This window comes from Cyprinus carpio, chromosome A23 (genome assembly GCF_018340385.1).
Source record: "Cyprinus carpio isolate SPL01 chromosome A23, ASM1834038v1, whole genome shotgun sequence".
Classification (NCBI taxonomy): domain Eukaryota; kingdom Metazoa; phylum Chordata; class Actinopteri; order Cypriniformes; family Cyprinidae; genus Cyprinus; species Cyprinus carpio.
This window is the reverse complement of record NC_056594.1, coordinates 15,925,658-15,940,839: the sequence shown is the minus strand read 5'-3', so window position 1 is coordinate 15,940,839 and position 15,182 is coordinate 15,925,658. Positions and strand designations below refer to the sequence as shown.

Genomic DNA, 15,182 nt, shown 5'->3' with positions numbered 1-15,182 from the left:
ATCACACATGCCCTTCTTCTCCTGCCAACCTGTCTTCCTCCATCCTCTACCTGTCCACTCAGTGTCATCCTGAGGATCTGCTAGCAATCGGGCATTACTGGCATCATGCCAGCTGCGTTGAAGTCATCTCTGGATGGGAGCATGACAGATTCTGGTGAGCTGGAGCAGGCGGCTACCCCCTGCTTTGGAAAAGTGCCCCGTGACCTGCTCCAAAACTTTCCTCACACTAAGCGTGTGGGCAGCTACCTGGTGGGCAAAATGATCAACAAGGGCTCATTCGCCAAGGTTATGCTAGGCATGCACATCAGTACAGGAGAGAAGGTAACAGGCACACACCCAGTCTCTTACACGCAGACGCCTGTCAATCAAAGGCGCACTAAGGGTGTCAGTCATCGGTGCGCTGAAGGGCTGTCATCCATTTTTCATGCTGTTTCGCTCTCTCAGCTTTCATAGCAATTCCGTCTTGGCTAATCTCTGACATACACTGCAGATATAATCCATCCACACGAACACACTCAAACTGTTAGAGACATTTATTAATACAAAAGGCACTTTATGTTTGGAGGAGGAGGGGTGATCATGAATTTTGCGTTGTGTAGCTGTTGATGTTGACTCAGTAGTGTTTCATTACTCATTTTGTTCATGTAATGGATCTGATGAATTTTTAGCATACTAAATAGTGTGTATTTTGTCTTTAGACTTTATTGAGTTATAACTTAATGTTCTTAATGTTTATAATAGATAATGATCTGTAATGGTGCTTTTCAGTGATTTGCCTTTAGGGCCTGCAGAAATAGTACTTTACAGTTATTTGCTGTAAAATATTTCATATGCGCCTACATCAGTGTTATTAGAAGATGAGTGGAAAGCATTTTGTCATGGTTTTTTAGTTAAATCATGTAAATGTAATTGCATTTGACTATATTTTGTGTATACATTATTTATTTATAAATGTATTAGTGTTTATTTATGAATACATACATTATATTGTCAATATCAATACGGAGTATCTGTTATGAAAATATATGTTTGTGGGATGACTTAGCTATAGTTTGGGGATACATTTTGGATTTAATATAATATAATTTATAATGTAATATAATTTATATTGGATTTAATAAATAATGTATATAAATAAATACAATTAATATTAATATTAAACTAAATAAATATAATTTTAAAAACTCAATTTAATTCATTTGTTAATATCTTTAATTAATTTTTACTTCTTGTTTTTTTTTTTTTTCAGTATCTCTTATGTCAGTGTCAATATAGAATATCTAATAGATGCCTATTTTTTTTGTGTCTTTGGGTTCATTGGGGACAACACACACACACACACACACACACACACACACACATACACACACACACACACAGAGAGAGAGAGTTTTAGCTCAACCTGTCTTCCTCTTTTCACTGAGGTGACCTGAGCTTTCATGGGTCAGTAATTGCGGCCGATGTGTGTGTGTATGTTACGTACCAGCTCTTATACACTTCACTGAGTCCTTCCTGACCACTCTGTTTTCCTGGTTTCCATAGGTTGCTATGTTGACACATAAGCACACATCAACCCAACTTGATCCTAGAATTTGAGATTGTAAATTATTATCATGGAGTTCCTAAAGAGATGGACTTTGAGCTATAGTTTTTTCTGCCATGCTACAGCTCTGCCATTAAACACAGCAAACTAAACTAAATCAGTTTTACATAAATACTATGGATGTTTTCTTTGGACAATAATGTCCCATAGAAAATACAAAATCAAGTGAAAAAATCTCCTTAAATAAAGATTATATAGTGAAAATGTATTCTTGTGTTTATTTGGATTTTTATGGTTTGGATTGGATTGAGGTAATGTAGTGTTCTGTTTTTTGTATTTTTTTGTTTGGTTTGTGTCTATATTTATTTTTTTCCCAGGAAAGTTTAGGAGAAACACCTGTGGGAAAGATTTCTTATTAAATACTTTCAAGACTAAATCATACATTTTCATGTTAACTATCAACTTACTGATAAATTTTAACAGACACATATGAGAGAAAGTTGATACTAAAATGAAGCATAATGACTTTCTGTTTCTGTCACTGTCAGGTGGCGATCAAGGTGATAGATAAGAAAAAGGCTCGTCAGGATTCATACATTTTAAAAAACATGAAGCGCGAACCCCGGATTCACCAGCTGATACGCCACCCGAACATTGTCTTGCTGCTGGAGACGCTGGAGACAGAGAACTGCTACTACATGGCCATGGAGCTATGTGGAGGAGGAGACCTTATGGATCGAATCTGTGAACGCAAACGGTTGGAGGAGAGAGAGGTTCGCAGATACACCCGTCAGATACTGTCTGCAGTGGAACACCTGCATCGACACGGGATAGTTCACAGGTAATGAATGGATATTCTTGCATAATGACACAATTTGACCCACAAAAATGAAGTTTTGAGATCATATGGTTTGTAAGGGATGTAGGGATAGTGGGGTAGAATGAGAAAAAAAGAGAAAGCAAAATGCTGAGAGGGTGCTAATCTGTATAGTGGACTCTAGTTATAAGAGCCTTAAAATAATGAAGTGCATTGTCATAGATGAGAGAAGTGTGTGTGGAAATTAATGAAATCAAAGAGCAAGTATGTGTGTGTTTATTTATTTAGCTGTAGTCTGGGGATAAAATTAAAATTTAAAGATTAAAATCTTTCTAATCAGTAAATAAAAACTATTAAATATTATTAATACAATTATTTTTCTTTAGCATTTTATTAATAATAAAAATAAATTTGTTAATACCTTCACATTTGAGAATTTTATATAATTTATTTAAAAATACTTTTCTCAGTATAAAATGTATAAAAATATCTAAAATGATAAAAGTAAAAAAGTATATATATTTTAAATATATTTTAAAATGTTAAATAAATTAGTTGTTTATTCATTAGTTCATCATTAAATACATTTTTGTCTTTAAGTGTAAGAGTTATTCTGAAGTATTTATGATTAGATTCACGTGCAAACATAAAAACAGAAAATTAAAACAAGACAAGAGTGTAAATAAAAACAAGACAAGTGCTGTATAGCATACATGAGAGAAGTGTATCTGAATATGATTGAAATCAAAGAGCATGTGTGTGGTGGTTAGCTATAATTTGGGGAAACATTTTAAATTGAATACATTAAAGATTATTAATACATTAATAATACATTACATAATAATTAATTATTAATAATAAGGATTATAATAAACATTATTTTTCCAGTTCAAATTAAATGTGATTCAATTGTTAATATTTTTAATTTTGGAATTTTTTATTATAATAATTCTACATAATTTATATAAAATGATAAAAATATTCGATAAAATATAAATGCATTTTTAAAAAAATTATATGATACATATAACATCACATTTTGTTTTTTAGGGGTATGTTTAGAGTTAGTCTGTAGTAGTATAATTAGATTAATGTATGAATATAAAAAATTATATAATATAAAAATGATAGAAGTCTAAGGTGTGTCCTCATTTATTCAAGTAAATGTGTGTGTGTGTGTGTGTGGTTCTTTGGTCTGGCAGTGAAGTCTAATTGAGGCAAGAGTGGGAATGCCATTAGCTTCTCATGACATCATCATCCAGAGCCACTATGGTTAACACATCATTCACTGACTTCCTTACTAATGGAGTCCCAGGATAAAGCTTCATAATGCTGAGGTCTGTCACACACAATCCACTCAGTAAAGGGCCTTTATTAGAGTATGTCAAGGATCAAAAGATGTTCATCAGCCTACACATACATACACACACACACTTGACTACCCGCGGGGTTAGTCAGCATATACAGTCCCTATGGTAACGAAGGGAGTGTGTGGGTTCATGTCCATTTCAGTTCAAAAGTTCACCCACTTCAAATGACATTAATCAACCCAAATCAAACGATTTTATCAACTGGCTCCACAAACACTCACTTTATGACTTTGAGTCTGTCTCTGCTGACCTCTCTGTACGATACACATTAATAATACCCCAAAAACCCAGTTTTCCCCTTAAACACGTCATGTCTGTCAAAGAACTTTAATATGGGCATATTTGAAGTAGTTTTTCAACTTTTCTTTGTACTTTGGACAATTTAGGGACAGCGTCTGTATGAGTGTGTGTGAGTGGAGGAACATTAGGCCGCCCATTGGGCTTTGAGATGTCAGCCTTGTCAGTAAAAATGGAGAGAAATGAAAATAACTTTGAGGGCTATTATATTTTTATAGGCTTTTCATACAATTTCATATTAAATGTGAGGAGTGTGCGGTCGTCAAAGTGAGTGTGAGTGTTTATTATGAAGTGGAAAGAAAGGGAGAAGGCGGGAGTAAGATAAAAGGAAAAAGAGAGAGGAGAGTGTAAAAGTTAAACTTGGCAGAGTGAACTTGGCAACTTCCAGGACCACCAAGCAGTGATATCACCAACAATAACTCTCATAGCTCTGTTGTTTAATTCAAATCCCCCTTTAATTCACATTTTTCATTACATTTTGTGTGCTGCTAGAGGCTCTTGGCTGGTCATGAATTCCCGCACATGGAGTGATACACCATGGTGGTATTTTGAAGGTGGTATCAGAATTTTGGTCCCCAATGTGTGTTTTTTTTTAAACTAACCTCCTTCACCTTTTTTGTTTTTAACTAGGGACTTGAAGATTGAGAACTTACTACTGGATGAGCTTAACAACATAAAGATAGTAGGTGAGTGTGTCTTGCCATTTGACCCTTTTTACATAGTGTGTGAATGTACATCATTTATTCTGAGGAAAGTTTTTGTCAAAGCTTTCCTACTGTGATACATGAATAGTTTGACCTTTGAGAATAACCAACTGTTATTGTTGCAGCAGTGTAAACAAATGCAAGCACATCTCATTTACAGTTGGTCATCTAGCAAATGCTTTTATCCAAAGCCACTTCCAAATAAGGAATATCTCTACTTATTAAATGCTCATAATTGCTGTAATGAGACAGAATGAGTCAGTTGCATGGTTCTCTGTCTCCTTCATAATATCTCTACTTATTAAATGCTCATAATTGCTGTAATGAGACAGAATGAGTCAGATGCGACAGAATGAGTCAGTTGCATGGTTCTCTTCCTGAAATCTGTATTCAGGATTTGGGCTTCTGAAATATAAGATTTTGTATTCATTTATTTCATTTTGGGCTTCTGAAATCTGTATGATTTAAAATAAATAAACAAACTGATAAGTAGTCTGCATGTAGTCTGCTTTTTAAAGTTTCTGTATCAGAAACTAAAGACAGTTGTATGTGCTTGTATGTTCATGCAAGTATTGTACACTAATGTATGAGTGTGTTTGTGTGCAGACTTTGGACTGAGTAACACTCTGAAGGCAGATTCTCTCTCTCTGGAGCTGCTGAACACTCAGTGTGGCAGTCCTGCTTACGCGGCTCCTGAACTGCTGGCTCACAAGAAGTACGGCCCTAAAGTGGATGTGTGGTCTGTGTGAGTACACAAAGTGCATGTATATGTATGTAGTTTACATCAACTTCTGGAAGGGTTTTTTATTGAAGATGGGTGTAATGCTTTTTAATGCTGGCTATTGACGAAGTTTGTGTGTGTTTCTGTGTGTATGTGTAGGGGTGTGAGTATGTTTGCCATGTTGACTGGCACTCTGCCATTTACGGTGGAGCCCTTCAATATCAAGCAGCTTCATCAGAAAATGGTGAATGGAGAAATCAGTCCAATACCATCGGACATCAGCAATGGTAAAGTATGCACACACTTTCCATTGATTTTTCCACTGAATTTCTAAAGACTTTTATTTATTTTTGTTTTTTATTTAACCCTCACAGAAACATTTTTGCATTTTTACATTTTCTTAAAAAAAAAAATCATTATTTAATATATTTATTAAGCAGTTTTCTTCATGTGGCCAATATATAATAATAATAATTATAAACACATATATAATATATAATATACACGGTCTACCATTCAATGGATCAATATTCACAGTAAAGACTATATAATTGTATTTTATATATAATTTTAAATTCAATATAAAATATTTAAAATATATTAAATATTTTATATAATAAACTATTTCTTATGATATAATATATAATTATATATTTTATTTATATTTTAAATAAATAAATAGTTTTTACTATATTTTTGATTAAATAAATGCCACCTTGGTGAGCAGTGAGCATAAGAAACTTAAAACATTAAAACATTAAAAAATCTTACTGACCCCACACATATTCATACACCTGATTCTGAAGATTTATTCCTAAAGGGTTTTACATCAAGATACAGAGGAAAGAAATTAGAGATAAAAGATGTTTGAGTTCAGTGGTGCATTTTAAAGTGTCCTTCTTCTCAATCAGATTGTGAGATCATCTGATCCACCACGTTAATATTAATTATCATAAATATTAATAACAGAGTATATTCACCAGTTGCAAAAATAGATGCACTACAAACATGATGATGTAAAATATCTGCTAGTGGAACAGAACCTGGCCAGATTTCCCGATTCGGTTGCAGATTACATTAGTTCATTACATAGTTTGTATTTACATATTGTGAATTACTGCCAGTTTCAATGAACCAGTGCATATATTGTTTATTAAAATGAAGTGAAGGAAGTATTTAATGGAACAGATGCAAGTTCATACAGTTACAGTATGTACTAAATAGTCATTTACTAATGTCACTTTGGATAATATCTGCTAAATCAACACCAATCCAAAAATGTGTTCCATATTATAGTGGATATCATTTAGCATAATAATTAATATTATAAATAAACTAATATTATTAGTACACATAAGTAAACATAAATTGTAAAACCTACATTAGCTGGTTTTATTCAAGTCAAATAATTTCATTTAACATCACTGAATCAACATAAATATATTAATCTATACCAAAAATTGGTATTCAGCAAGAAAAAACTCTGTATGGTAACAGCTGAAGGTCACCACCAAAGGGTCATTGCTGTGGGTGAAGTATGATGGAAATGAATTATCATAGAAGCTTATGGTATGCCATTTTTCTGTTTTGTTGGCATCCTGAGGCTGCCTATAATGGCACTCTAAGTGAATGAGTAAATGTGATCGTCACTGTCTTCTGACACAAACACTACCTTCACCTCAGTACACACACACACACACACACACACACAAGGCCAGTGCCAAGCTGGCACTCTGATCTGAGGAGTCTCCCCCAGGTTGAGAAGGTAGAACAGGGGAGCATAGTGCTTCTTAAATTTGATCTGCCCTTCTGTAAGAGAAACCTGGAGAAGTTCAGTCTGGGTCTGACACACACACATACAGTCACTCCTCTGACAAATCAGTGTTGAGATCTTCTGTGTAAGGTTAAAACAGAGTTTTGAGACTCATTTAGCAGTGTCAAGATGTCAGTGTTCTCGTTCTTTATTTCTCTCTAGCGGCTGTACAGTTTGTCTTGTCTCTGCTGGAGCCAGAACCAGCAAAAAGGCCAACAGTAAAAACAGCAATGGAGGATAAATGGTTGAATGAGGGATATGCCAAGAGACCCCTCCATACCGTCACTCATAAAAACAGGTACCTGTAAAATAAAATCTAATGGTAAAGCTACCCAAAGTAATAGACATAGATGGACAAAATACACAAACATCTTGAAAAATTAATTCAGCATTTTCTGATATCTGTAATTGTATGTTTTTTGTTGCTTTTTAGGCTGCTTCCTGAGGATCTGAATTCTGCTGTGTTAAACTACATGACTGAATCTCTAGGTTACGGTCTGTCTGATATCATCCACACGGTCATCAGTAACAAGCCGTCAACCACTTTGGCTTGCTACCATCTCCTGCAGAAAAAACTCACCAGGCATCAGAAAGTAGTGAGGAGCATGAAGGTAAAATCATGCATGCTTGATATATGTATACTTTTTTTTATGTTTTTGAAAGAATACTCTTATGCTCACAAAGGTTGCATTTAAAAAAAAAAAAAAATCTAAAATACAGTAAAAACTGTTATTTTGTCAAATATTATTACAATTTGAAATAACTGTTTTCTTTTTTAAAAATATTTAAAAATGTTATTTATTTCTGTAATGGCAAAGCTGATTTTTTTTCATTACTCCAGTATTCAGTGGAAACTGATACATTGTTTCATTCAGGATTTTTTGATGAATATTTATATTTATATTTAATTTATATCAATATCACATTGGATATAGGTCAATATTACAGTTTTGTTTTTTATACCTCTTTTTACATTCACATAAGCTGTGGTTTAACATTAAATTCAATCTTTAAAATCATAATAATTAATATTAATAATGTTAAATGTAATCTTTATCAAATCTCAGAATATGTACAATATAATGTTGCGATGCCTAAATTCACTTATAGGATTTAAAATGATCAATTTTAGTTTTAGCGTTTATTTTTACTTTATTTACACAATATAATATTATCTGTTTATCGATAATTTATTGGTTTATTGACCATAACATGAAAATAATTATCACCATTTTAAAACTGGTGCATCCTGAAATACAAGAGTATTTATCAGTATTTCTTTTGTCCTCCGTTTTGGAGGAGAAAACTGATCCCATTTCATGCTATGATGCAATGATGCCTTCTAGGTTGGCTAATTATTAGGTTTTGGATCACAGCTAACATGTTAATGATTGTCCTCAGAGAGAAGAAAACAGTGAATGGAATCTTCTGTATAAGGGCTTGTCGAGAGGGAGAAGCAATGCAAGTGCAAAGAGTCAGCAGCAGGTCAACCGTCCAACTATACTTCTCTGTCCAAGAATCCCATCTTGTGTCTAAAACGATCATGGTCACACAAAACATTTAACAACCTATTCCTTCACTAGTCTCCTCAGAGTGACACAGCCAATGAGAGGAGCTCAAGGCAGGCCAGTAAGACCCAGCAGAGCCAATCACAGGACAGAGACACCCAGACTCGCACAAAAAGGACAGCAGAGACCATTAGACCAAAGCAGCCAAGCCTAGTGGACAGAGCAGATTCCCCCTCCTCTCTGCCCGTGGATACAGCTAATGAGATCGCCATACTGGTCGAGACACATGATGGGCTGATTCCTAAGGGTAATATTCATTTCTTATATCACTAATAGAGTGCTGCAAGGATAGTGTATTTTTAAGGCCAACCAGATAATCAATCAGTTTACTTTTTTTCTGAATTTTGAAGCCTAAATATAATCATTAGAAGTAAAAAGCTAAAGTTAGGCTATAAACAAAATGCACCACAAATGTACAACTTCAACATCACCACCAATAAGACAACCCTTTTAGTCTTTTTAATTTTAAAATATAGAAGTTGGAAAGTTTGAGTTAGAATCGTTTGCAACAGTGTGATTATAATGACAGCAAGGCTGTGAAAGTGGACTATTGAGTAGATGAGTTTACCTGTTCTGCATGATGCCATTTAATGTCCCAGACTACCTCTGTAGTCCCATATAAAAACTTCAAAATAAATTATGAGTGGGGTTGATATTGATGTATTTTATAAAATAAAAAAAAAGATAAAATCCTTTCTTGCAGCTATCATGTTCTTGATAGAGCAGGGAAAATAACCAACCAGCGCATTCATAGAGAGGTGTTGACTGGACGGAGCAAAGAAATCATTGTGAACCTCATTAAGAGTTGTTAAATACAGCTACACCAGCCAGAACTTCTTCTAGACACGTACTGGATAAGAATGTCCTGCTCAAAGCGGCCAGATTCAACAAAAAATAGTTCAAGTTCAAGATGCACTGAATCCAGTAAAACATAATTAATGCTTGCGTAGTGTAATAAAGGAACAAACTATTTCCTGTTTAAGGAAATTCTTTTTTAGTAAAAAAAATGTGATTTTTACCTACAAGCCTGTTACTCAGTTCATTGTAATTCGTAGACCGAATAGGTCCCATGGAGTATATTACATTGTGCCCTGTCACTTGAACCTGGGCAAAGTGAGTGCCATTCACAGAGCCAGTCACAATTATCAAAGCTTGTTGATGGTTTAGAGCATGTTATCATCCAATCATCATCAACATTTAAATAGTCTAATAGTAGTACATTAATCTCTCGCACACGTCCCACACTGTCCTGCAAAATCACATCTACAGTTTTGTAACAGAGCACTAACCAAGTGGTCACCCTATTTTGGACCTATTTAATACAATGCATACTCAGCTGACGGAATTTGTATATGTGTATATTGCAGTCTTAACTTTTGGTGAGAAGGAGATGCTTTGTGTCTCACCGCCTAAGTGTTCCTGCAGAGAGGGGAGTGGCACCAAACTCTGTGACTCCGCCCCGTGTGATGCCACTGTTACCATAGAAACCTCTAGAGACTCCCAGACAATGAAAACATCAAGCAAACCACATGATCTGAGACCGGCTTACTCTGAGAAATATCAAGTGCTAGAATACAAACATCAGCCTGATGACAAGTTAGAAAAGTTGCAGACATTCTACTCTGAGAAAGGGGCTGCGCCCAGAACGGGACAGTGCTTTAAGGATCTATTACTGGCCATTGAGGAGAAAACCTACAATGCTCGCCACCTCAGTGCCATGGAAACCACAACACAAACCTCCCCTTTACCTCGACTACGTCACACTGGAATGCTGAAGGAAGCCACACCTAGAAAAGTCTCTTGGGTGTGTCTTAGGCACCACACAACACCTGGCACTGGCTCCTCGCCTTTCTTAGTAAATGGGTCCAAACCGCCATTGTTTCCATCTCAGAGACAACAAGCTCTCGTCATTAAAAACCTGAGACATGCAAAGGAGAAGAGGAACACAGGAACGGGAGGGGGAGGGGGGATTGGTATCCCCAGTAATACCGTAAAAAAAAACTCAGTTCATTTGCGAACAGCTATACAGCGCAGAGTCACAGACCTCAACTTACCAATGCTTCCGTCTGCTTTACAAAACAAATCTGACAAAAAGACAGAAATACTCAGAATGGATTTCGGGTGACATTTGAGGATTTGAGGCCTTCTTAAAGGGAATATGCTGGATACAATACAAGTCATGCACAGTCAACAGCTTTTATGGCATAATGTTGATTACAACAAAACAAATCATTTTGATTCATCCCTTGTTTAAGGCAAGACACTACAGGCAAAACCACTGTTTTTTCATGCACATATATTCTGAAGGTTTTTACAGAGGAGTTTGTTCATATAACATCCGCCTGGATTATATACATTTTTATTCCTTAAAACATGGTAAAGATATATATTTTTTTCTGGCCTTCGACAATATTTTGTGTTTTATAGAGTCATAAAAATAGAGATATCCAAAACCCCCTCTGTAAAAAACCTTTAACTCTAATATATCAATAAAGTGGAATTTTAAACTTGACTTTACCTTATGTACAGATTTGACAAGTGTATGCAGATTTGGGCATATTTGATTAGACAATGCTTCATTTGCATATTTTTAAAACATAACATTTCAGAAAACTTGCAATACAAAACAGTTGTCTTAATGTACTGTGATTAATCAACTTTTAGAGAGTCAGATTTGTAAGACTAAGGTCAGGGGTTTGATTTCTTAGTACCAGCAAGAATTATAGGTGGGGGAGTGAATGGAGAGCACTCTCTTCCTCCCGCAATACCCACAACTGAGGTGCCCTTGAGCAACCCCCATTTGCTCCTCAGGTGCCACGGCAAAATGTCTGTGATCGTGGTGTGTGTGTGCTCACTTGGATGGGTTAAATGCAGAGCACAAATTCTGAGTATGGTTTACCATACTTGGCAGTCACATCACTCACTTTCACTTTCAGTCTTCGCCTTATTCACCTTTAGTGCTTTACCTTGAATTCACTTCCACTGTAAGTGCCTCACTTTCATTTTTTTTTTCTTTTTTTGTAAGTTAATCAACATTATGCCAGTTGCTGACAATAAGCTATCTGCTTCAGGAAGAAGAATGAGATATGTCATCTTATTAAAATCAACATATCATCTTACCATTACCTCCCCTCTTGCCCCCCATCTTCCCTTTTTCTACCATAATCCCCTGGTCCCAGGACAATTTGACTACTCTTGAGTTTCTTAATTGTCTGGTTGGGATTTGACTGATGACCATTGCAGGTTTTAAGCTGCTATCATGTTTCTCACTTTATGAATGAATGAATCTGAATAGCATCACTCACTATACCAGTCAGTGCCAAAGGATGAGGATCCAGCTTATGAGGAAAACGGCTAATATAATTGAACTATATTGGCTTTTTGTTTGAAGCTTACAATAAAATAAACTATTGTTCAAGAATGAGGAAATGTAGTTTTGGTACAAACTTTTTTTTTTCTTTCTTTTTTTTAACAACTTATCTTAAAAATAAATTTACATGATGCTCAATACTGGACTGCTCTCATAATTGTAGACATCTAATTAGGCTGTTTTGTAGCGTGTATGTTAAATGAGCAACTGTGTTGTGGCTGCTCCCCAATGGCCAAAAGGGTTTTGAATAATAGACATGTAAAGGAATCTTTCCCTCTTTTCAAATGGTGAGGAGCTCATGAATTATGAACACTTTGTTTTGGTACACGATATGGTGCTGAGGGGACTTGGACTTTGTGTGTGCGTGTATATATATGTGTGCTGGAGAGAGATTGATCCAAAGTGAGTGTGGCACATCTGCACCTCAACTCGTTTTGCAACCACATAGCTTCCGAAGAGCAAAGTCAGACACTTAAATATCCTCAGATTATATAATCCATCTTTTTTTCAACAGTTAGTATGAATTTTATTGCATTAGGTATAACAACATAACAGAACCAAGTGGCATCTGCAAACAATTGTGGTTCTATTCTCCCAATTGACTTTAAATTTCTAGCCTTTTTGCAAGTACTTTTAACCCATTTTGATTTCAAGATGATTACTGTTTTATATTTTAATTGAATTGAAAATTTATTCCTGTAAATTTTCAGCAGCCATTACTCCAGTCTTCAGTAACACATGATCCTTCAGAAATCAATCTAATATAATGATTTTCTGCTCAAGAAACTTTCCAATTTCTAATTATCAATGTTGAAAACACTTGTGCTCTTTTGTGAAATTATAATTGTCTTTACGGTCCCTTAGGATCAATTTAATGCATCCTTGCTGAAAAAAATTTCCAATTTCTAATTATCAATGTGGTTATGAAGTAATGCAGTGGCATTATCGCATTTTAACTATCTTACATTTTACAACTACAGAGTATGGAAACATTTTTGTCATGCATTTTAAACAAGCAGTTGGTTACTCAAGACCTCAAATTACACTAATGACCATATGTATAATGCAGTGGCATTCATTTTTAACAGGTGGCTACCATGTCCCAGTACAAGATAATGACCCATCTGTCTCTGTTTGGACATTTAACACACCATTAGAATAAGATAATCCCATCTGTCTATGTACCACCCAACCATTACCTCTAAGATAATCCCATCTGTCTCTGCTTTAATTAAACACACCATAGAGTAAAAGAACTAATATGCTACAGGGGTATTTTTGAATATGTTATACATTTATACAAAGACCACATCAATGTTAGCTTTTGTTCAGGAAAAAAGTGGTTGGACAGAATATACTATGTCTCACTTTATATCCTTGAATAGATTTATGCATCTTAAAACTCTTTTTATGTTATGACTTTAAATCTGTGAGATTTTAATAAGAAATGCCTATGCATTACACCCTTGAGAATGGCAGCCAAGAATAGAATATAGACCCTTCCCACATAGCAGTTTAGTTTAAAACAGTCTCTAGTCTTGCTCACCCTGCATAAACTGAATTTGAGCACCAAACACTCTACGGAGAGAGCTGAATTTGCATTTAATTTATTTGGCATACGATTTTATTTAAAGTGACTTGCATTGCATTCAAAGTATAAATATTTTTTTAATCAGTTTGTGCATTTTCTGGGAATCGAACCACGAGTACCACACTGTACAGTTTGAGCTTCAGGAATGTTAACAATTTATTCAGTGGCCTGTGTCAGGGTGACCAGGCACCTGTGAAGCCCAATGTTTCCTTAAACAAGCCCAAACTTGCCTAACACCAAATATAATAAATCATTAGTGAGTCCTTAGTGAATTATAGACTCTACTTACTTTTGTGCTTAGTGGTCTGACTAATGATTTCTATTGTGTGTGTGACGATAATTACAAATAAATCTAAGAATAATTATATTCACCATATTCCCATGACTTTTCATGCTTGCATATAAAGATTTAAACAATTCTGTCAGACAAAATATTTAATAATGTAGAATTAAATGTCTCGATGAATGTCTACCCTGTTTAAAAAAAAAAACAGAATATGCTGGTTAGGTATGTTCTGGAGCATGGCTGCTGGTTTAAACTGGTCATATGGTAGTGCTAAGCAACTCCTGCTCAGGACCAGCACATGACCATCTTAAACCAGCTCAAACCACAGCACACTGTCGCGACCAAATAGCGTGAGAATAATAAAAAGCCCCATGTGTTTTTGGTGACCTGAAGGGTTTGAAGCTTTAAGTAGGCCTAGTTATTAACCTCGAGTTTATCGTCACTGCTGTACGTGTTGTTAATCCCGGTTTGAATAAAACATGCGTTCTTCTAGGTCAAACAGGAGTGACACTGCATGGGGCTATCAGTAACTCTCATAAAACTTAGAAAAACTTAACGTTACAGCTGCATACAAAACTACAAGCATCGTGCACGAGGCGGGAAACACGTCTTCAAGTTTTTAAGATTTCTGTATAACCTGAAGCGCTTCAGAGGCTGGACTGTCAGCACCTCGCCCTGACTCGCGTTTCCCAGGAAATAACGGCTATACACCGTCCTTCTCCGGTTTCTAATGACGTGCATGCATTATTGAGCGCGCTCTCCCGGGCGGTAGCCTACGCTGCACAACACGGACTGCGCTCCAGGAAATTTACACTGACGCTGCCGTTGTTTAATTCATGCAACCTCCGATTAATTGTCAGTTTAGGACCAGGACTATCCCGCCAAAGTGTCCTAACCCTAATAAAAAAATAAAAAAACACCGACTGTAACAACACTGCAGCTCGGGTGTTAAAGCAATTAAAAAATGCATATCGTTATAGACTAATAATAACTGACACTCTGAGTCTGAAGTCTGAACTGCATCACATTCATTTTGATTAAAATAGCATAGGCTATTGAATGTCACAGCTCACTTAAATACAATCAACGCTTTCTGCTAACA

General features: G+C 35.5%; 1 protein-coding gene across 1 annotated transcript in view; it reads left to right on the top strand.

Annotated features, from left to right (window-relative positions):
* The window catches only part of LOC109093769 (hormonally up-regulated neu tumor-associated kinase homolog A-like), a 13,067-nt gene extending 261 nt beyond the window's left edge, over positions 1 to 12,806 (top strand). The window contains exons 1-10 of the mRNA XM_042713417.1: positions 1 to 321; positions 2,092 to 2,384; positions 4,658 to 4,713; positions 5,338 to 5,476; positions 5,612 to 5,739; positions 7,428 to 7,563; positions 7,699 to 7,876; positions 8,667 to 8,750; positions 8,849 to 9,080; positions 10,201 to 12,806. The exon at positions 1 to 321 is cut by the window's left edge and continues 261 nt beyond it. Coding sequence (XP_042569351.1) covers positions 106 to 321; positions 2,092 to 2,384; positions 4,658 to 4,713; positions 5,338 to 5,476; positions 5,612 to 5,739; positions 7,428 to 7,563; positions 7,699 to 7,876; positions 8,667 to 8,750; positions 8,849 to 9,080; positions 10,201 to 10,958 — 2,220 coding nt within the window. The 5' untranslated portion in view covers positions 1 to 105 and the 3' untranslated portion in view covers positions 10,959 to 12,806. The remainder of the gene's footprint in view (positions 322 to 2,091; positions 2,385 to 4,657; positions 4,714 to 5,337; positions 5,477 to 5,611; positions 5,740 to 7,427; positions 7,564 to 7,698; positions 7,877 to 8,666; positions 8,751 to 8,848; positions 9,081 to 10,200) is intronic.
* Positions 12,807 to 15,182: the final 2,376 nt, after the last annotated feature.